This window comes from Sceloporus occidentalis, unplaced genomic scaffold (genome assembly GCF_023333645.1).
Source record: "Sceloporus occidentalis isolate IW3139 unplaced genomic scaffold, rSceOcc1.0.p SCAF_1, whole genome shotgun sequence".
Taxonomy (NCBI): Eukaryota; Metazoa; Chordata; class Lepidosauria; order Squamata; family Phrynosomatidae; genus Sceloporus; species Sceloporus occidentalis.
Genome location: NW_028316981.1, coordinates 139633229 through 139649156, shown reverse-complemented (window position 1 = coordinate 139649156; position 15928 = coordinate 139633229). Strand labels below are relative to the sequence as shown.

The following is a 15928-nucleotide window of genomic DNA, read 5'->3' as shown; positions in this document are numbered from 1 at the left end:
TGCGGGCCGGATGCGGCCTGGCAAGGCCTTGGGACCAGCCCCAGCCCGGTCCTGCCGCCGATTGCCGCCGGGGCCTTTGGGGGGCAATTGTCTATAGAAGCCTCAGAAACATGCATTTATATTAACATTTCCATTTGAAAATTTTGTCCTACATTTGTCCTGGTTTATTTATATATTTAATTTTTTTAAAAAATTATTTATTTTTTGGCTTCGGCCCCCCAGTTGTCTGAGGGACAGCAACCCGGCCCCCGGCTCAAAAAGATTGCCTACCCCTGGTCTAGATGCTCCAAAGCTGATGAACACCCTCTTTGCTATCCTTTCACAGACAGATGAAGACTTATTTGCTGTATCACTATAGGTTGACCTCACATATAAGCTGAGAGCAGGTTTGGAGGCCAAAATTATGGATTTTGATATAACCCATTGATAAGTTAAGGGGGAAAAACTTAAGGGCATGTAACAAAGGGTTTAAGCAAAGGAAAACAATGCTAAAGTATTTACAAAATTTCAGCAGGTGTAACGGTTTGTGCTCATCCTAAAGACTGGATGGACGAGAGAGTGGAGGGGGGTGGGCAAGGTTTCCAGAACAGGTAACACTCTTGACTTTCACCAAGGGATGACTCCTTTTTTATAAGAATTAAAGTACAGTACTTACATTGATCCAAGGTTAAGTCAACTCAGATTTTTGGGGTCAATTTTTTCCCTAAAATTTCTAGATTTATACATGACTATATACAGTATTTATTTATTTGTGGCAGGGCTTTGAGGGCTAATTGCTCATGAAGAAAGGGCATTTCACAATGTCTCTCTCTCCCTCCCTCTCTGGCTTTTCTTCGCGAACGAAGATTCAGGAAGGTCTCATCCCACACTTTCTACAAGCGCATTGATGATTAAAAAGACCAATCCGAGATAAACAAGTCCGGTTGCAGAAATTTCACAATAGCCTATACTGGTTACTCACTATGTTTTATAACTGTTTTTAATGTTAGTGTTAGTTTAGGTTTTCAATTTTTTGATGATGTGAATTTTTTATCTGTATCTGTTTTAACTTTTGCAAGCCACCTTGAGTCCCAGACTGGGAAAAAGACAGGATATATGCCAACACATAACAGTAACAATCTACTGTTAGTCCTTCACTGCAAGGATCAATGAAAACAAACTAATACACCAGATTTCAATTTCATCACAGATCTTAGAAGCCGCTCCTTAAAATTCTCTCCCAGCCCCAGAATCCCTACTAGTTAAATGTTAAACATACCATTAAATGTGAAAATATGTTTGATGTCTGGCCAGACAAGCAGATGATTTAGCACATCTTCCACATCTCTGAGAGTCTTTCCCATCTTATCAGTTGGCCATGATTTTGTGATGACAGCAGATATAAGTTTGCCAAGCTTGTTTAGGTCATAAGCAGATATCAGGCTAAGGAGATTACAATGTTCCTATACAAGACATAAAAACATGTCCAATATTATAGAACAGTACACAGGCTTATTTGGCCTTTTGCTACACTGTTTTAAATTGTGAAAAGATTGCTGTTCAGTTTTTGTACAGCCCAATTCCTTCTACTTGCTGTCACAGTACTGCTCATGGTGAAGACTGGAATATTTCCTTTCCCACAGGGTAATTTGTTCAGCAAGAGAAGTTCATTCAGTTTAATGAACATCTCAGAACATGTAAGATATGGGGAAAGAGGACATCTGATGATGACTTTGACTTTCACATTTCTTAGGAATGTAAATAAACAGAATTTACTTATGGAGAATTACTGGTGGTACATAAATTGCTTCAAAACAATCCAAGGGGTCGTTCGATTAATCTATGACTTATTTGGTTACAAATTGATCACATTTACTACCAAGCAAGTATGCACACTATAGTTGAGATTTTAGATTGTGAATGTATTGCACATGTGTAACTATGACGTGTCTTGTCCAACCCCCAAACTCCATCTTTTCTTTGCTACAGCCATTTCATAACTGGTGGCGAGCAAAGGGAATGCCACAGAAGCATTCAGCTGTGTGCCCCTAACTGGAGACACAGGAAGGATGTCATCCTGAAGGACCTCTGTGGTCCCCTCAGGATGCTTGTCTCAATGTGTCTAACTATAGGAAAATGGCTGGGTGCTTCTCTACCACTCCCTCAATCTCCACCGGCTAGGAAATGACCTTGCTAAAGGGGCTGCAGTAGACAAATGGGTTTGGGAAAGTTGGTCACTGTATAGTCAATACAGAATTTCAATCACAGCAATGACCGAAACAGTGATAGTAAAACAAAATGCCAGCCTGTGCCTTAAAATGATTTTAGATACACTACCTGACATGCTGAATTAATAGCCTCTATAGCACAGTCCTCAAAAGCTTTGCTAATCATAGGGTCAAGTTGTTCGAGGTGCTCATGGTAACAGCAATAGACTTGAATGCGCTGGATGGAAGACGCCTATTAAGGAAGAGTAAGAGGGGGAAAAAGCAGTACTGTAGATATTTAGATTAATCAGAAGGAAAAAAATATGGTGGGGACAAAATTTAGTGCAATAAAAGAAAACCAATGATTCCATTCTAGCACTTTACAAATTATTTTTATTGATATGAGAAAACATTGTTCTGACACTTGAGACAAAGTAGATACAATATATCAACCTAACAGAGTGGGACCAAGAAACAATTCTTAGTTTTAAGCAACAATAAAACATGCACATAAAATGCTTAATGTACTGCATATAGTCAACTATAGGTCAACTATAGGTCAAGTTGAGGGCAGGTTTTGGAGCCAATATTACAGATTTTACCATGACCCGTGGATAAGTCGAGGGTAAAACTTGGAGGCTCATTCAGTGTGCGTATGTGTGCACACAGCAAGAGAGACTCTAAGTGAGGCTTTTTGCTTCAGCGTTTGTTTCAACTTTGGTTTCAGCCTTCACACACATAGCAATAGCCAGGCTGGTGGCAGAGGGACTCTGTTTATCTAACAGCAATTAATCACTCACAACTCTTTGTACTTGGCTCAAGAGAGAAATAAACTGCTCTGACGACTGTATGGAGAAATCTGAAAGAGCTGCCACAGTATCACATTACCATACTAACCCATAAACATTGCCATACTGACCCTGGATTTTGAGGTCAATTTTTGGACACAAAATTTTAGACTTATGGATGAGTATAGGGTAAGCATGTTCTTTTACATTAAATTAATCTTGATACCTGTTTGATCCTGCTTTCCATTTGTGCAATTAGTGTTTTCTTCCATTCCTTTGTTAAATTTATATCATAAAAGCTTACTTGCAAAAAATGATCCCATGCCTAAGGAAGAAAATAGTATTTTAATTCAAAATAAACTAAAAGTTAGAGAGAAAAAGGCAGGAAGCCTGGGATATTTATTCACTGACATGCCCCATTACTTTCAATGGGGCTCAAGCATATGCACTTTTTTTGTAACGCAGGGGGGTCCAGAACAGATCCCCCATGTAAAAAAAGGGCAGGCTGTATTTCATCACCTTCAACTTCTAAATACATTCTTATCAACCTTTACTGGGAATCAAAACATGTGTTCTAAGAAATAAAACAACACATCAAGCATAATAGAAGGAAGAGAAATCTGGGAACCTAAATTGTGCAGATCAGATAATGTGTATTTGCACAGACAGACACACCAATGCTTGAACTCTTTAAGGAAGTTTCTCCAACTAATCCTGCTTTGACAAGAAAATACATCAGTTTAAATGATAAAAACATAACAATTTATCTTTTCTTTTTTCTTTGTATCTTTTGTGTTTTTCCTCTTTTCCTGGTTAACTGCAGTGGACATCTTGTGATCAGATATAGCTAGACTGCAATTTACAGCCAGCACAGCCAACTGTAAGAAATGATTAAAGATGCAGTCCAACATGTGGAGTACTTAACATCAAGGGATGTTAAGAAAGTAGAAAGGAGTTGCAGATACACACCTATTATTCATTGTGTTCCCTTATCCATTTTCTCCAATCTAAATTAGGATTATGTGGATATTAAAGGTACAAAGGAACAGAGCAGTGCCTGTCTTAGGCTAAAAATATTTCTGTGCATTATGTTATAAAGTCTCTCTCTCCCTCTCTCTCTCTCTCCCTCTCTCTTGATAATCTCAAAGAATAAGATAAACTAGAAATTTTAAAAGATGGACATAGACAATAAGAAAGGTGAAAACTAATATTCTGCTGTAGAAAATGCCAACTGGCTCTCTGTGTAGAAGTGAAAAACCATTTGTGTGAGGGACAGAGACCACGAAGAAGAATCAGATTTTACATCATTAAGATGGGGAAAAAAGACATATGAATGAATGAAACACATAAACAACCACAGAACCATGCAAGAATGGCAGAACTGAAAATAATCCTGTTGATGGAGGTACAAGTGAACGAAATAAGGACTGGAACTAAAATAAACAGGTTGCAAAAAAGACAGACAGACAGACATCTTCACAAAGTTTTGAAATGAATCTGGGGAATGACTGCAATTCCAGAATACAAACCTCAAGTTCGCAAGGAAAAGAAAACTGAACAGTAGGCAAATCAGTTTTCAGCAAACGTCTTGAAAGAACTTTCCGAAACCAGTTTCTGGTCTCTTCACAAAGCCTTTGAAATGTTTCTGTCATTGGGAAATTATGTGTTTGTTTTTCTCTTGAAACCTATCATGCATAAGGAAAGGAATTACAAATTGTTGAACAGAAGAGAGCTCTCTACCACTAAGTTTAACATATAATTTTTGCAAAAGTTTAATCAAAACTTTAAAATACCAACATCTTTTACATTAAAATGTAAGACTTCTCTTGCTCATAAATGACATAATACAATAGTAAAAAACAATCGCAAAGGAAGAGAAAAGAAGCATTTGAGCAACTCTTCCTTCTTTGGTTGGTAGATAGGGACAAGTTAGTGTTAGAATCATAGAATCATAGAGTTGGAAGAGACCAAAAGGGCCATCCAGTCCAACCGCCTGCATCCCCACAGATGGCCATCCAGCCTCTGTTTAAAAACCTCCAAAGAAGGAGACTCCACCACACTCTGAGGCAGTGCATTCTGCTATCGAATAGCTTTCACTGTCAGGAAGTTCCTCCTAATGTTGAGGTGGAATCTCTTTTCCTGCAGTTTGCATCCATTGCTCCGTGCCCTATTCTCTGCAGCAGCAAAAAAACAAGGTTGCTCCAGCCTCAACGTGACACCCCTTCAGATACCTAAATAGGGCTATCATATCACATCTTAACCATTTCTTCTCCAGGCTAAACATACCCAGCTACCTATGTCTTTCCTCATAGGGGATGGTTTCCAGACCCTTCACCATTTATGTTGCCCTCTTTTGGACACGCTCCAGCTTCTCAACATCCTTTTTAAATTGTGGTGCCCAGAACCGGACACAGTATTCCAGGTGAGGCCTGACCAAAGTAGAATACAGTGCCACTATTACTTCCCTTGATCTAGACATTATATTTTTGTTGATGCAGCCTAGAATCGTATTGGCTTTTTTAGCTGCTGCATCACACTGTTGACTCATGTTCAAATTGTGGTCTACTAGGACTCCTAGAGCTCTTCACACGTAGTCTTGTTCATCCTATATCTATCCATTTCATTTTTTTTGTCCTAAGTGCAGCACCTTACATTTATCCGTGTTGAAATTAATTTTGTTAGCTTTGGCCCAGCTTTCTAATCTATTAAGGTCATTTTAAATTTTGATCCTGTCCTCTGGGGTATTAGCTATTCCTCCTAATTTGGTGTCATCTGCAAATCTGATAAGCATGCCCCCTATTCTTTCATCCAAGTCATTGATAAAGATGTTGAATAGCACCCCACCTGTCACTTCTCCTCAGGATGAAGAGAATCCATTGGTGAACACCCTTTAAGTTCAGTCGGTGAAACAATTTAGTAATCCATCTAACTGTTGTACTGTCTAACCCACATTTTACTATCTTGTTCGCAAGAATATCATAGCGGACTGTCAAAAGCCTTACTGAAATCAAGATATGCTCTGTCTACCACATTCCCTTCATCTACCAAGCTGGTAATTTTATCAAAAAGAAGAGATCAGGTTTGTCTGGCATGACTTTCTTTTGAGAAACTCATGCTGACTTTTAGTGATTGTAGCATTAGAACCATACATTGACTTGGCAACACCAGGTGTGGAAAAATGTGATTTGCAGGCTCCAAGCAGCCCACAGAACTCCATTTTGTGGTCCCCAAAGCCCCAATGATCCCCCTGCATTTTACAAGGGATTTTTCTTATCTCCAAATGGCCCAAAACAGCTGAGAACTGCTGCAAAATCCAGTGGTTTTGCTCTCATAACCTCCTATTAAAGAAAAAACATAACTGAACATAAATGAAAAACTTTGGGCATGGCAAAAATGTTCCTACTCCCATACTAAACTACACTTTAGCTCAAAAGTGGGAACCCTGTGGTCCTCCAGATGTTCTTTTACTGCAATTCCAGCATTCTATATCACTGGCTAGGACTGCTGAAATTGTGGTCCACCAATATAAGGAGGACTACTGTATTCCCACCCCAGTTCAGAGCTATTATAAATAAATAACATGGAGCTGGATACTCTTCTCTTCTCCCTCCTCCTCTGGTACAGACACAAGAAGGTTGTAACCATCAGTTTCCGTTTTGGTTAATCATAGCTAGTTATTACATTCCGATTCAAAATACTGCTTTTAGTTTTTTGAAACAAGCCAGGATCTGTCTTATTATAGCACCAAATCCATCCTTACAACTTAAGTGGACAAAAGGTGTGTAAAAATGCATGTTATAATACATTTGTTAATCTTCCAGGGACCATTAGACTCTTTATTTATTTTCTTGTAAAAGACAAACACAGCTACTCTATGAAATTTGGCTCAAGGAAAAATTAACTCTCACCTATCTTACCCCTACAACACAAAAAGGATGGAACCAGTATACTGGCAATCAACCATGCAAAAGTGGTGAATTTCCAAATCAAGACAATTCATTATGGGGAGTTCTCAAGGTGGTCGGCTGCAAGTGGACAAAACAAAGGGGACAAACAGACGGCATTTACATGCACCACACCCCCAAGCCAGACAGAAGTCACACCAACGATTACGCCCCAGCCAGCTTCTGTTAGGGGCATGGTGTTTAGATGTCACTCTCCCCAGAGCCAGCGAAAAGCCAGCTCCAGCAGCAAAAGAGCAGCTTTTTTCCATCCCAAATAGGAGCGGAATTCTGCTCCTATTTGGGACGGACGCTGGCCAGATTGGGGCCATGGCATGTGGTTTCCGCGGCCCCGATTCAGTGCTTAAAGGGGCAGCGTGACACTGTTCCTTCAGGGTGGTCTGTTTTGCCCCTAAGTTTTTTCTTTTTTTTAACAAATTAATTTTTATTACACAGTACATAATTCAAATTATACAATTCACATTTTATTATATGTTTGTCTCCCCTTTCCTCCCTCTCAAAAACAGCTTTGAGGGAAATACATTCCAATCAAGTTAACAATCATTATCGGAGATGTGGAAAATATCATTAATTATATTTTTTACTTCTTCATACCCCATTCTATCTTCCACTTTCTTAATCACAATTTCCCATTTATCTTGCCATGATTCTTTATTACTTTCCCCAATATATTTAAATCTTCTTTCCCTAAGGAAATCAAATAATATGTATTTTTTTTAGCTATTTAAACATATAAGACTTATTCCAATTTGATTTGTTTTTCCATCCATAAGCAATCACTGCATGAACTAGAAATTGTTTTATTACATATCTTTGATTACTATTTAATCTTAATTCCCCTAAATTGAGAGCTAGACAATTTTCTTTGCTTAATTGTATCTCTATCCCTATTATTATATTTATCTGTTTCTTAACCTCTGTCCAAAATTCTTGAACAAATGGGAATTCCCACCACATATGTATTTAAATTCCCTTAGCTCCAAATCCATGCCAACATTTTGAGTGAAATTTAACATTTAAAAATGCTAACTGATGTGCTGTCCTGTACCATTTTCCAATCATTTTCATTTGTTGTTCTTTTACATTTATATTTTTAATATTAACAATTTCTTGTAGCCAAATTTTAATTTTGTCTGTATCAATCAATAAGTCTTTTTCCCAGTTCATTGTCAGTCCCTCTACCATTCTGAATTGAGTTGTTGGCATAATCTTATAAATTTTCCCTATTAATCATTTCCCACCTTCTATTTTTTTAAAATTATTTCTTCTAGCAATAATTTTTGGTCTAAAATATTCAAATGTATTTCATCTAATAATTTTATTATCCCTTTTATTTAAATCTAGTATTGATTTCCAATTAATATAGTTAACTTTTTCCCCTGTATTGGTGCACCTATTGAATCATATAAGTCTCCAATTATTTTAAATCCCTTGATCTTTAATTTTTTAAAATATCTTTCCAAAGTCTTCATTGTTACTTTTATGTTTTGCTCCTAAGTTTACAAATTTTTTTTAGCTCCCTGTGCTTCCCCCCCCTTTAAATAAAACTAGTTCTGCATAAAATGGTGCAAACCAATGAAAATATGTTAATATCATAAGGAGAGTCTCACCTCCACAGATGCAAATCTAAGAAGATTTGAAACAATTTTAGCTGATGTAACTGCCATCTTGTATTGTGTTACCATCTGGACTTTGTCACATATCATATGGTGCAGGCTTAAGCAGATATTTGCAGGAATGTTCAAAGTGTCCTCCCGCTGTGGGCTGAAATGTGAAAGAATTTTACTTTCGTCATACAAGGGATTTAAATTTATAGATAAAACTGTACAAATAGAAAATATGCCCAGAAGATTGTAGCATTGCTTCTAATGAAGACTTTAATATGAAAAATAATAATGAGGAATACAATCTTCCCCATCTTCCTATTCAAAACTTATAGAAACCTAAATAGAATCCATTCATTTCTTTTTTCAATGAGTAAACCAAACATCATCAAATTGGAATTTCTTTTACTTCTTTATTTGAAATATATATTAATACATACACAAACAAACATTGTTACAGACATACGCAGAAAACACATGTACAGAAAAATAAAATCGCGACTTCCAAAACTGTGGTGAAGAATATATTGTTTTTCTATCAACCTTCTGCTTGTAATTAATTCTATCTATACTGTTCCAAATTTATCTTCCCCTCTATCTTTCGATCAGAAAAAAATTAATTTAATGTTTTTCCCCATGATATCAATTATCCTGTTATTTAATTCTCATGACAATTACAATGCGCTCTTGGCTTACGCAGCGGAATCCGTTCTAGACCCTCCCCCCGCGTAAGCCAAATACCGCAAATGCTCAAGCCCCATTCAAGTGAATGGGACTCGTGCATGCAGTGGCGCGGCGGCACGCACGCACCATGGGTGCACGTCTCATTTATTCGAATGGGATGCACCGCCCCTTGCGCCCCGCATGCTGAAAGCCGTGTATAATGCGGGTGCACTGTATTGTAGCTATGTTGTATCTATCCAAATCTTATTTCTTGAAATGGTCTCTTGACACATATCAAAATGAAAAAACAAAGAAAGAGAAAAGACAAAAAGGGAAAGAAAAACTTTTCTTACTCATCATTAAATGTTTAACAACATATCGATATTCAATATTAGATTATTAAATTAAATACAAAATTTATTCCCGCTCTTCCCCAATATTGATATCCATCTTCTTTTGAATCCAAAATTTTTCCATAAAGTCAGTAACTCAAATTGGAATAATTAATGATGGTGTTCCAACTGTCTAAATCAGTGATGGTGAAACGTTTGGAGACTGAGTGCCCAAACTCAGTAGTATTCCTGCATGAGGTGACACCCAGTATTGGGGTGAAGGGAAGGGACCTCCGGGGCTGGGGGTAGGACTTCTGCCTTCTGGGGGAGGGACCTCTGGAGAACAAGACTTCCGGGGGCAAACCCAAGACACACTCTCTCAGCCTAAGGCTAGCAATAGCAACCCCCCCCCCCCCGGCAAAACTTGCCAAGAAAACTCCATGATAGTTTCACCTTCGGGTCACCATAAGCTGGAAACGACCTGAAGGCACCACACACACAAGTCACAATCTCTCAGCCTCAGAGGATGGCAATGGAAATTCCCCTCAGACGAAGCTTGCCCCATGATAATTTCGCTTTAGGGTCACCAGGAATGACTTGAAGGTGCGTGCGCTCATGCGCACGCACACACACACATGAAAGGCACACTCTCTGTCCCAGTGTGCAAGCCCAGTGTGCATGCCTACAGAGAGGGCTCTGCTTGCCGGCTCTGGCACACATGTCATGTGTTTGCCATGGCTGGACTAAATAAATTTTAAAAGGATGGATGTGATTTTCTCAAAAAACAGTTCACCCTTAGAACATCTATCATTAGCATAATTATCCCCTTTATTTATACTCTACCTTCTTCCCCAAAACTGGGCCTCAAGATAGCTACTTGATCTTTAGATATCCTTCCACTCACATACAAAGACCTTATTATCCAGGCAGCCCTTTTGCACAGAACCTAGTCTTTACCTTTCCCACCATCATTGCCTTTTCTAATGAGTCATGTCTTCTCATGATGTGGCCAAAGTATGACAGCCTCAATATGATAATCTTGGCTTCCAGGGAGAGTTCAGTTTTGATCTGTTCAAGGACCCATTTGTTTGTCTTTTTGGCCATCCACAATATCCTTAGCATTCTTCTCCAGCACCACATCTCAAAAGAGTTTAATTTCTTTCTATCCACTTTCTTTGCTGTCCAGCTCTCACATCCATACATGGTGATGGGGAATACAATGGTTTGAACAATCCTAACTTTAGTATTCAGTGTTCTATCTCTGCACTTTAGGATCTCATCTAGTTTTTTCACAGCTGTCTTTCTCAATCCTAATTGTTCTTTGATTTCTTGACTGCAGTCTATGATCTAATCAATGTTTGATCAAAGTATGGGATCTCTTTGAACTATTTCTAGTTTGTTGCCTCCTAGAATAATTAAAATAATCTGGAGCAAGGCTTTCCCATGTTGATAGCTGGACACGGAAGGCTCACAAAGGACATCCCGTAAAATCATCTTGTTTGAGGCTGTTTTTACGTCTCTTTGTCCCCATTTTTAAAAATCTCTATCTTAGGAATAGCTGAAGCCTGACAAAATAACATCCACAATGCATCCAACACAAAAGTCCATAGTTGGTATTAAAGAGTGTAAGGTTTCCATGGCTGTGCTGAATCTTGGCCTAGTTTTTCAGGAGAGAAGAAAAAGACATCCATATCTATGGATTCTTTATCCACAAACCCAGCCATCCATTGCATGAAAATTTTCAAAAGATATATAAATTCCAAAAAGTAAACCTTGATTTTCCCTTTTTATATAAGGGACACCATTTTATTATGCCAATGCATTTAATGGACTTGCACATCCATGGATTTTAATATCCTTGGGGGGGAGGTTTCCTGCATCCAAATCCCAGCAGATACCAGAGGCCCACTGTATATATAGGATCTGTATTTTAGAAGAGTGCAAAATAGTAACTTCACTTCAACTGCACTTTAAACTCCAGGTATATCAACCACTAATCTCTTCCCATTTCCATGTGCTGTTTCACAAAACAGAAAATGACAGATTCCTTTGATTCCCTTTAAGCATTTGCTGGCACCTTGTGAGAGATACATAGTAAGAATGGGATGGGGGGAAGGTTGGAAAGAAAACTGTTCATCAGTCCTATCCCTTACTTAGTCCTAAATGCGTAAAATGTGACTAGGATTAACAGCTGTACAGTAAAGTAAGTACTTCCCCCCAACCCATATCCATCCATGTAAAATGAGTGGAAAAAGCAAAGCCCTCTAAATAGCATGCAGCCCCCAACCTCTTTTTGTGGCATTCAAGTCCTCTTGAACCTTTTAACCCTGGACCTCTTCTCCAAAAAGGCCTCAGAATGGCTCAATTAATCCCAAATTGTTTCCAAACTGTCACTTTGACCATAAAACACCTTCCCAGTCACAAACAACCAACTGAAAATTGGCCTCAAAACAAGTGCAAACAGAAGTATCTCTTGGAGATTTTTATAGCTTTTGCAGGTCAGTTCCAACATGACTGCGCTTCCAACGATGCGGATTCACGTTAGAATGTGAACGTGTTTTCAGACGCCATTCCTTTCTATGGGAACCCCTTCTGTGGGGCTTCCGCAGTGATTCCAAAGTGACCCCTCATTTTGGTAAAACCGAAAAAAGGTGACTTCACAGAATTCGCTTCCAAGCTCACTTCGACAAAACAGCCTCAAACAATGCACTCCGAATTGGTCTGGTGTGGAAAACCACTCCAATGTCACCCCCCTTGCCCCCCCTGCGTCCTGCTCCGTCATCCCCCTCCTCCTCCTTCACGCCATCTCGCCCCCTCTGCCACCCATCCCATGATTCCCATCATCCCCTGCCTTCTCCTGCATCCCGATCCTGGCCCCAGAGACCCCAGCGAGCTATACCATCATCCCTGCCTTCTCCTGCATCCCGATCCTGGCCCCAGGGACCCAGTGAGCTATCCCATCATCCCCTGCCTTCTCCTGCATCTCAATCTTGGCCCTAGGGACCCCCAGCGACCTATCCCATCATCCCTTGTCTTCTCCTGCAACCCAATCCTGGCCCCAGGGACCCCCAGTGACCTATCCCATCATCCCCTGCCTTCTCCTGCATCCCAATCTTGGCCCTAGGGACCCCCAGCGACCTATCCCATCATCCCTTGTCTTCTCTTGCAACCCAATCCTGGCCCCAGGGACCCCCAGTGACCTATCCCATCATCCTCCGCCTTCTCCTGCATCCCAATCCTGGCCCCAGCAACCCCAAGTGAGCTATCCCATCATCCCCTGACTGCTCCTTCATCCTGATGAAAGATGACAGGGAAGGGGCAGGGAAGGAGGACAGCGTCCAGAGCCCCACTGAGCATGTGCAAGGGTGCCGAATCGAATCGTTGAACCCTCCGGTGTAGTAATACAATGTGCACTCACTCTGCTTTGCTTGAATCCGCATCACGTGACTTGCTTGGAATAGAACTGACTTTGCTTCCCCTTCAATTTGGAAGTACAACAGAAAGGCAACAAGGTGTGGTAAAACATCACGTTTTAACCTTAATTCACATTGCTAGACAGGAGTGACTCTGGATCTGGTGTGAAAAAACATCACGCTTTGCATTGCTAGAACAGGAGTGACTGTGGATCTGAGCTGCAACACCCCCCCCCCCCCCCCCACATGTGATAAGGTCCTTGGTCACTTTCAGTTGCACTTCTGACCTATTTTCTACTGAAAATGTGATGATGTGGTAAGCCCTTCCAAGGTTGTCCACCCAAATGTAAAACAAGACAAACTGAACAGCAAAATCTAATTTGAGAACAGAAAGTTTTTTAAATGATCTGTAATAAACAGCTTACTGCTCAATGATTCTACTTTCCCTTCATTGGACCTGCAATTAAGCATGTTGTGCCCAAGTTATAAATGTTTCTTACCTATTTTGTTTATGACAGATGTGAAGCACTGTCTCAAGTAGTTTTTCTACCTCCTAGGAAACAGTAATAAAAATTAAATCAGAGAATTAGAATTATCTCCACTACTGTGTAGTACAGCCCAGGTCCACATTAAGCATCTACAAAACTGATTTAACTCAAGCTTCGCAACGTGTTTATGATTCAGTCCTTCTGGTCCAACACCAGCATATGAATTACTTAAGTCTCCACATAATTCATAATTCTGAGTATCTTGTGTATATGAAGTGGCAGCAATACCAATTAATCCATTTCAATTCCAGATTGCAACATAAGACAATGTGGAAAGTTAGTGGGGATGATTACTTTTGCAAAGCATTGCAACTACAGAAATGAAAACATGCTTTATAAAGTGCTTCACTTTGGCTATATTGGGGTGGGCAAAGTGCACTTCTCCAAGCCTCTTTCTGAAGCCCATGACCTCTCCAGACTCACCATAATGAACTTTTTCTGGTCTTCCCAAAAACATTGAATTGATCTATGAACAAGCCTCCAGAAAGGGGAATTCTCATTTACCTTTTAAATACGTTGCAGGCACTCCTGCTAGAGATGTAAAGCCTGGAGGAGAGGGGAATTCCTCCCATTTCCCCCCACCCCAAAGCATTTTTTCCCAGAAAAATTGGGAAGGGGGAAATTAAGTATGAAATATTTTCTTTTAGAATGATAAATAAAATATTTACTATAATGTGTTCACATATTACTCCTTCAAAATTATTTGTAAACATTATGGAACAGGAGGACATTTACATAAGAGTATGTGCAGGATAACATCACTGTGATTCCTAGTCTTCGTTTCTTTTTCTCATTTCTTTTTTATGAGACTTAATGCTTTATGTCTGCTTGACATTATGAAGGACTAGAAGAGACGAAATAATTTTCTTTGTTTTGCTAATATTAATGTTTTTTCCTGTAATTCTGTCAGAGTAAAACACTCATCCAATGATTACAAACACAACGTTTTCCAAATTATTTTGATCCACACCAGCGGTTGCCTTCCAGCTCCAGGCACTCTTGGATAAAACGGATTTTCTAGACCTATTTCAAACCGGCTTCTGGGCGGGCTATGGAGTTGAGACTGCCATGGTCGCCTTAGTCGATGATCTCCATCTGGGCATGGACAGGGGAAGCGTGTCCCTGTTAGTGCTTTTGGACATCTCAGCGGCTTTTGATACCATTGACCATGGTATCCTTCTGGAACGCCTGAGGGAGTTAGGTATCGGGGGCACTGTGCTCCAGTGGTTCCGTTCCTACCTCATGGGCAGATTCCAGATGGTGCAGCTGGGGGACATTTGCTCCGATAAGAGGGCGCTTACATCTGGTGTCCCTCAAGGAGCTATTCTGTCCCCCATGCTATTCAACATTTACATGAAACCGCTGGGAGAGATCATCCAGAGTCACAGGGCGTGGAGTTATCAGTACGCTGATGACACCCAAATATACTTCTCTGTGTCTCTAACTGATGCAGTGACTAGGGATGGCAGCTCTCCTCTAAATGCCTGCTTGGAGTCGGTAATGGGCTGGATGAGGGAAAACAAACTCAGCCTGAATCCAGAGAAAACGGAAGTACTGGTGATAGGTTCATCGGGTCTGGGTAGTGGAATTTGTCCACCTGTCCTGAATGGGGTCACGCTCCCCCTGAAGGACACGGGTCGCAGTCTGGGGGTGCTTCTGGACACGTCACTCCAATTGACATCTCAACTGGATGTGACGGTCAGAAGCACTTGTTATCAGCTTCGGCTGATATGCCAGCTGCGACCCTACCTGGATCGAAGGGACCTTGAAACTGTAGTACACGCCCCGGTAACCTCTCGATTGGATTTCTGTAATGCGCTCTACATGGGGCAACCCTTGTACCAAACCTGGAAGCTGCAGATAGTGCAAAACATGCCAGCGAGATTGGTCGCTGGTGGTTCCAGGTCAGACCATATAACACCTATTTTGAAAGAACTCCATTGGCTGCCTATTTGCTTCCGGGCACAATACAAGGTGTTGGTTATTACCTATAAAGCCCTAAATGGCTTGGGCCCAGGGTACTTGGTGGACTGCCTCTCCCCATATAATCCGCCCCACACACTCAGGTCTGCTGGGGAAAACTTGCTGGAGGTCCCAACTGCGCATTATGTGAGGACCTCACAACGGGCCTTTTCAATCTCGGCCCCCGAGAATATGGAATAATTTCCCTGATGAGCTCCGCTCCACCACATCTTTGGACTTGTTTAAGAAGAATCTCAAGACCTTCTTCTTTTCCCAAGCTTTCCCCCCATGAGATGTGACTTTGGTTTTCCCACTCTATTTGGTAACGACTCTGGCTATGCTTTTCTGGATTCCCCTACTCAGCTACTCGAGTATTAGTTTTATATGCTGTTTTATATCTTGTTTTATATGTTTTATTGATTATTGTAATTTTATCTGGATTTGTATGCCGCTTTGATCTGAATTGGAAA

The 15928-nt window shown here is 40.3% G+C and overlaps 1 protein-coding gene across 5 annotated transcripts in view; it reads right to left on the bottom strand.

Moving 5' to 3' along the window:
* The window catches only part of LOC149322312 (E3 ubiquitin-protein ligase RNF213-like), a 218258-nt gene that overhangs the window by 120207 nt on the left and 82123 nt on the right, over positions 1-15928 (bottom strand). For all 5 annotated transcript variants that reach the window (XM_089539242.1, XM_089539250.1, XM_089539260.1 and 2 more), the window contains 6 exons: positions 13449-13501; positions 8547-8700; positions 4504-4659; positions 3201-3299; positions 2317-2439; positions 1259-1442 (listed from right to left, as the gene is read on the bottom strand). In XM_089539242.1, the coding sequence (XP_089395368.1) occupies positions 1259-1442; positions 2317-2439; positions 3201-3299; positions 4504-4659; positions 8547-8700; positions 13449-13501 (769 nt within the window). The remainder of the gene's footprint in view (positions 1-1258; positions 1443-2316; positions 2440-3200; positions 3300-4503; positions 4660-8546; positions 8701-13448; positions 13502-15928) is intronic.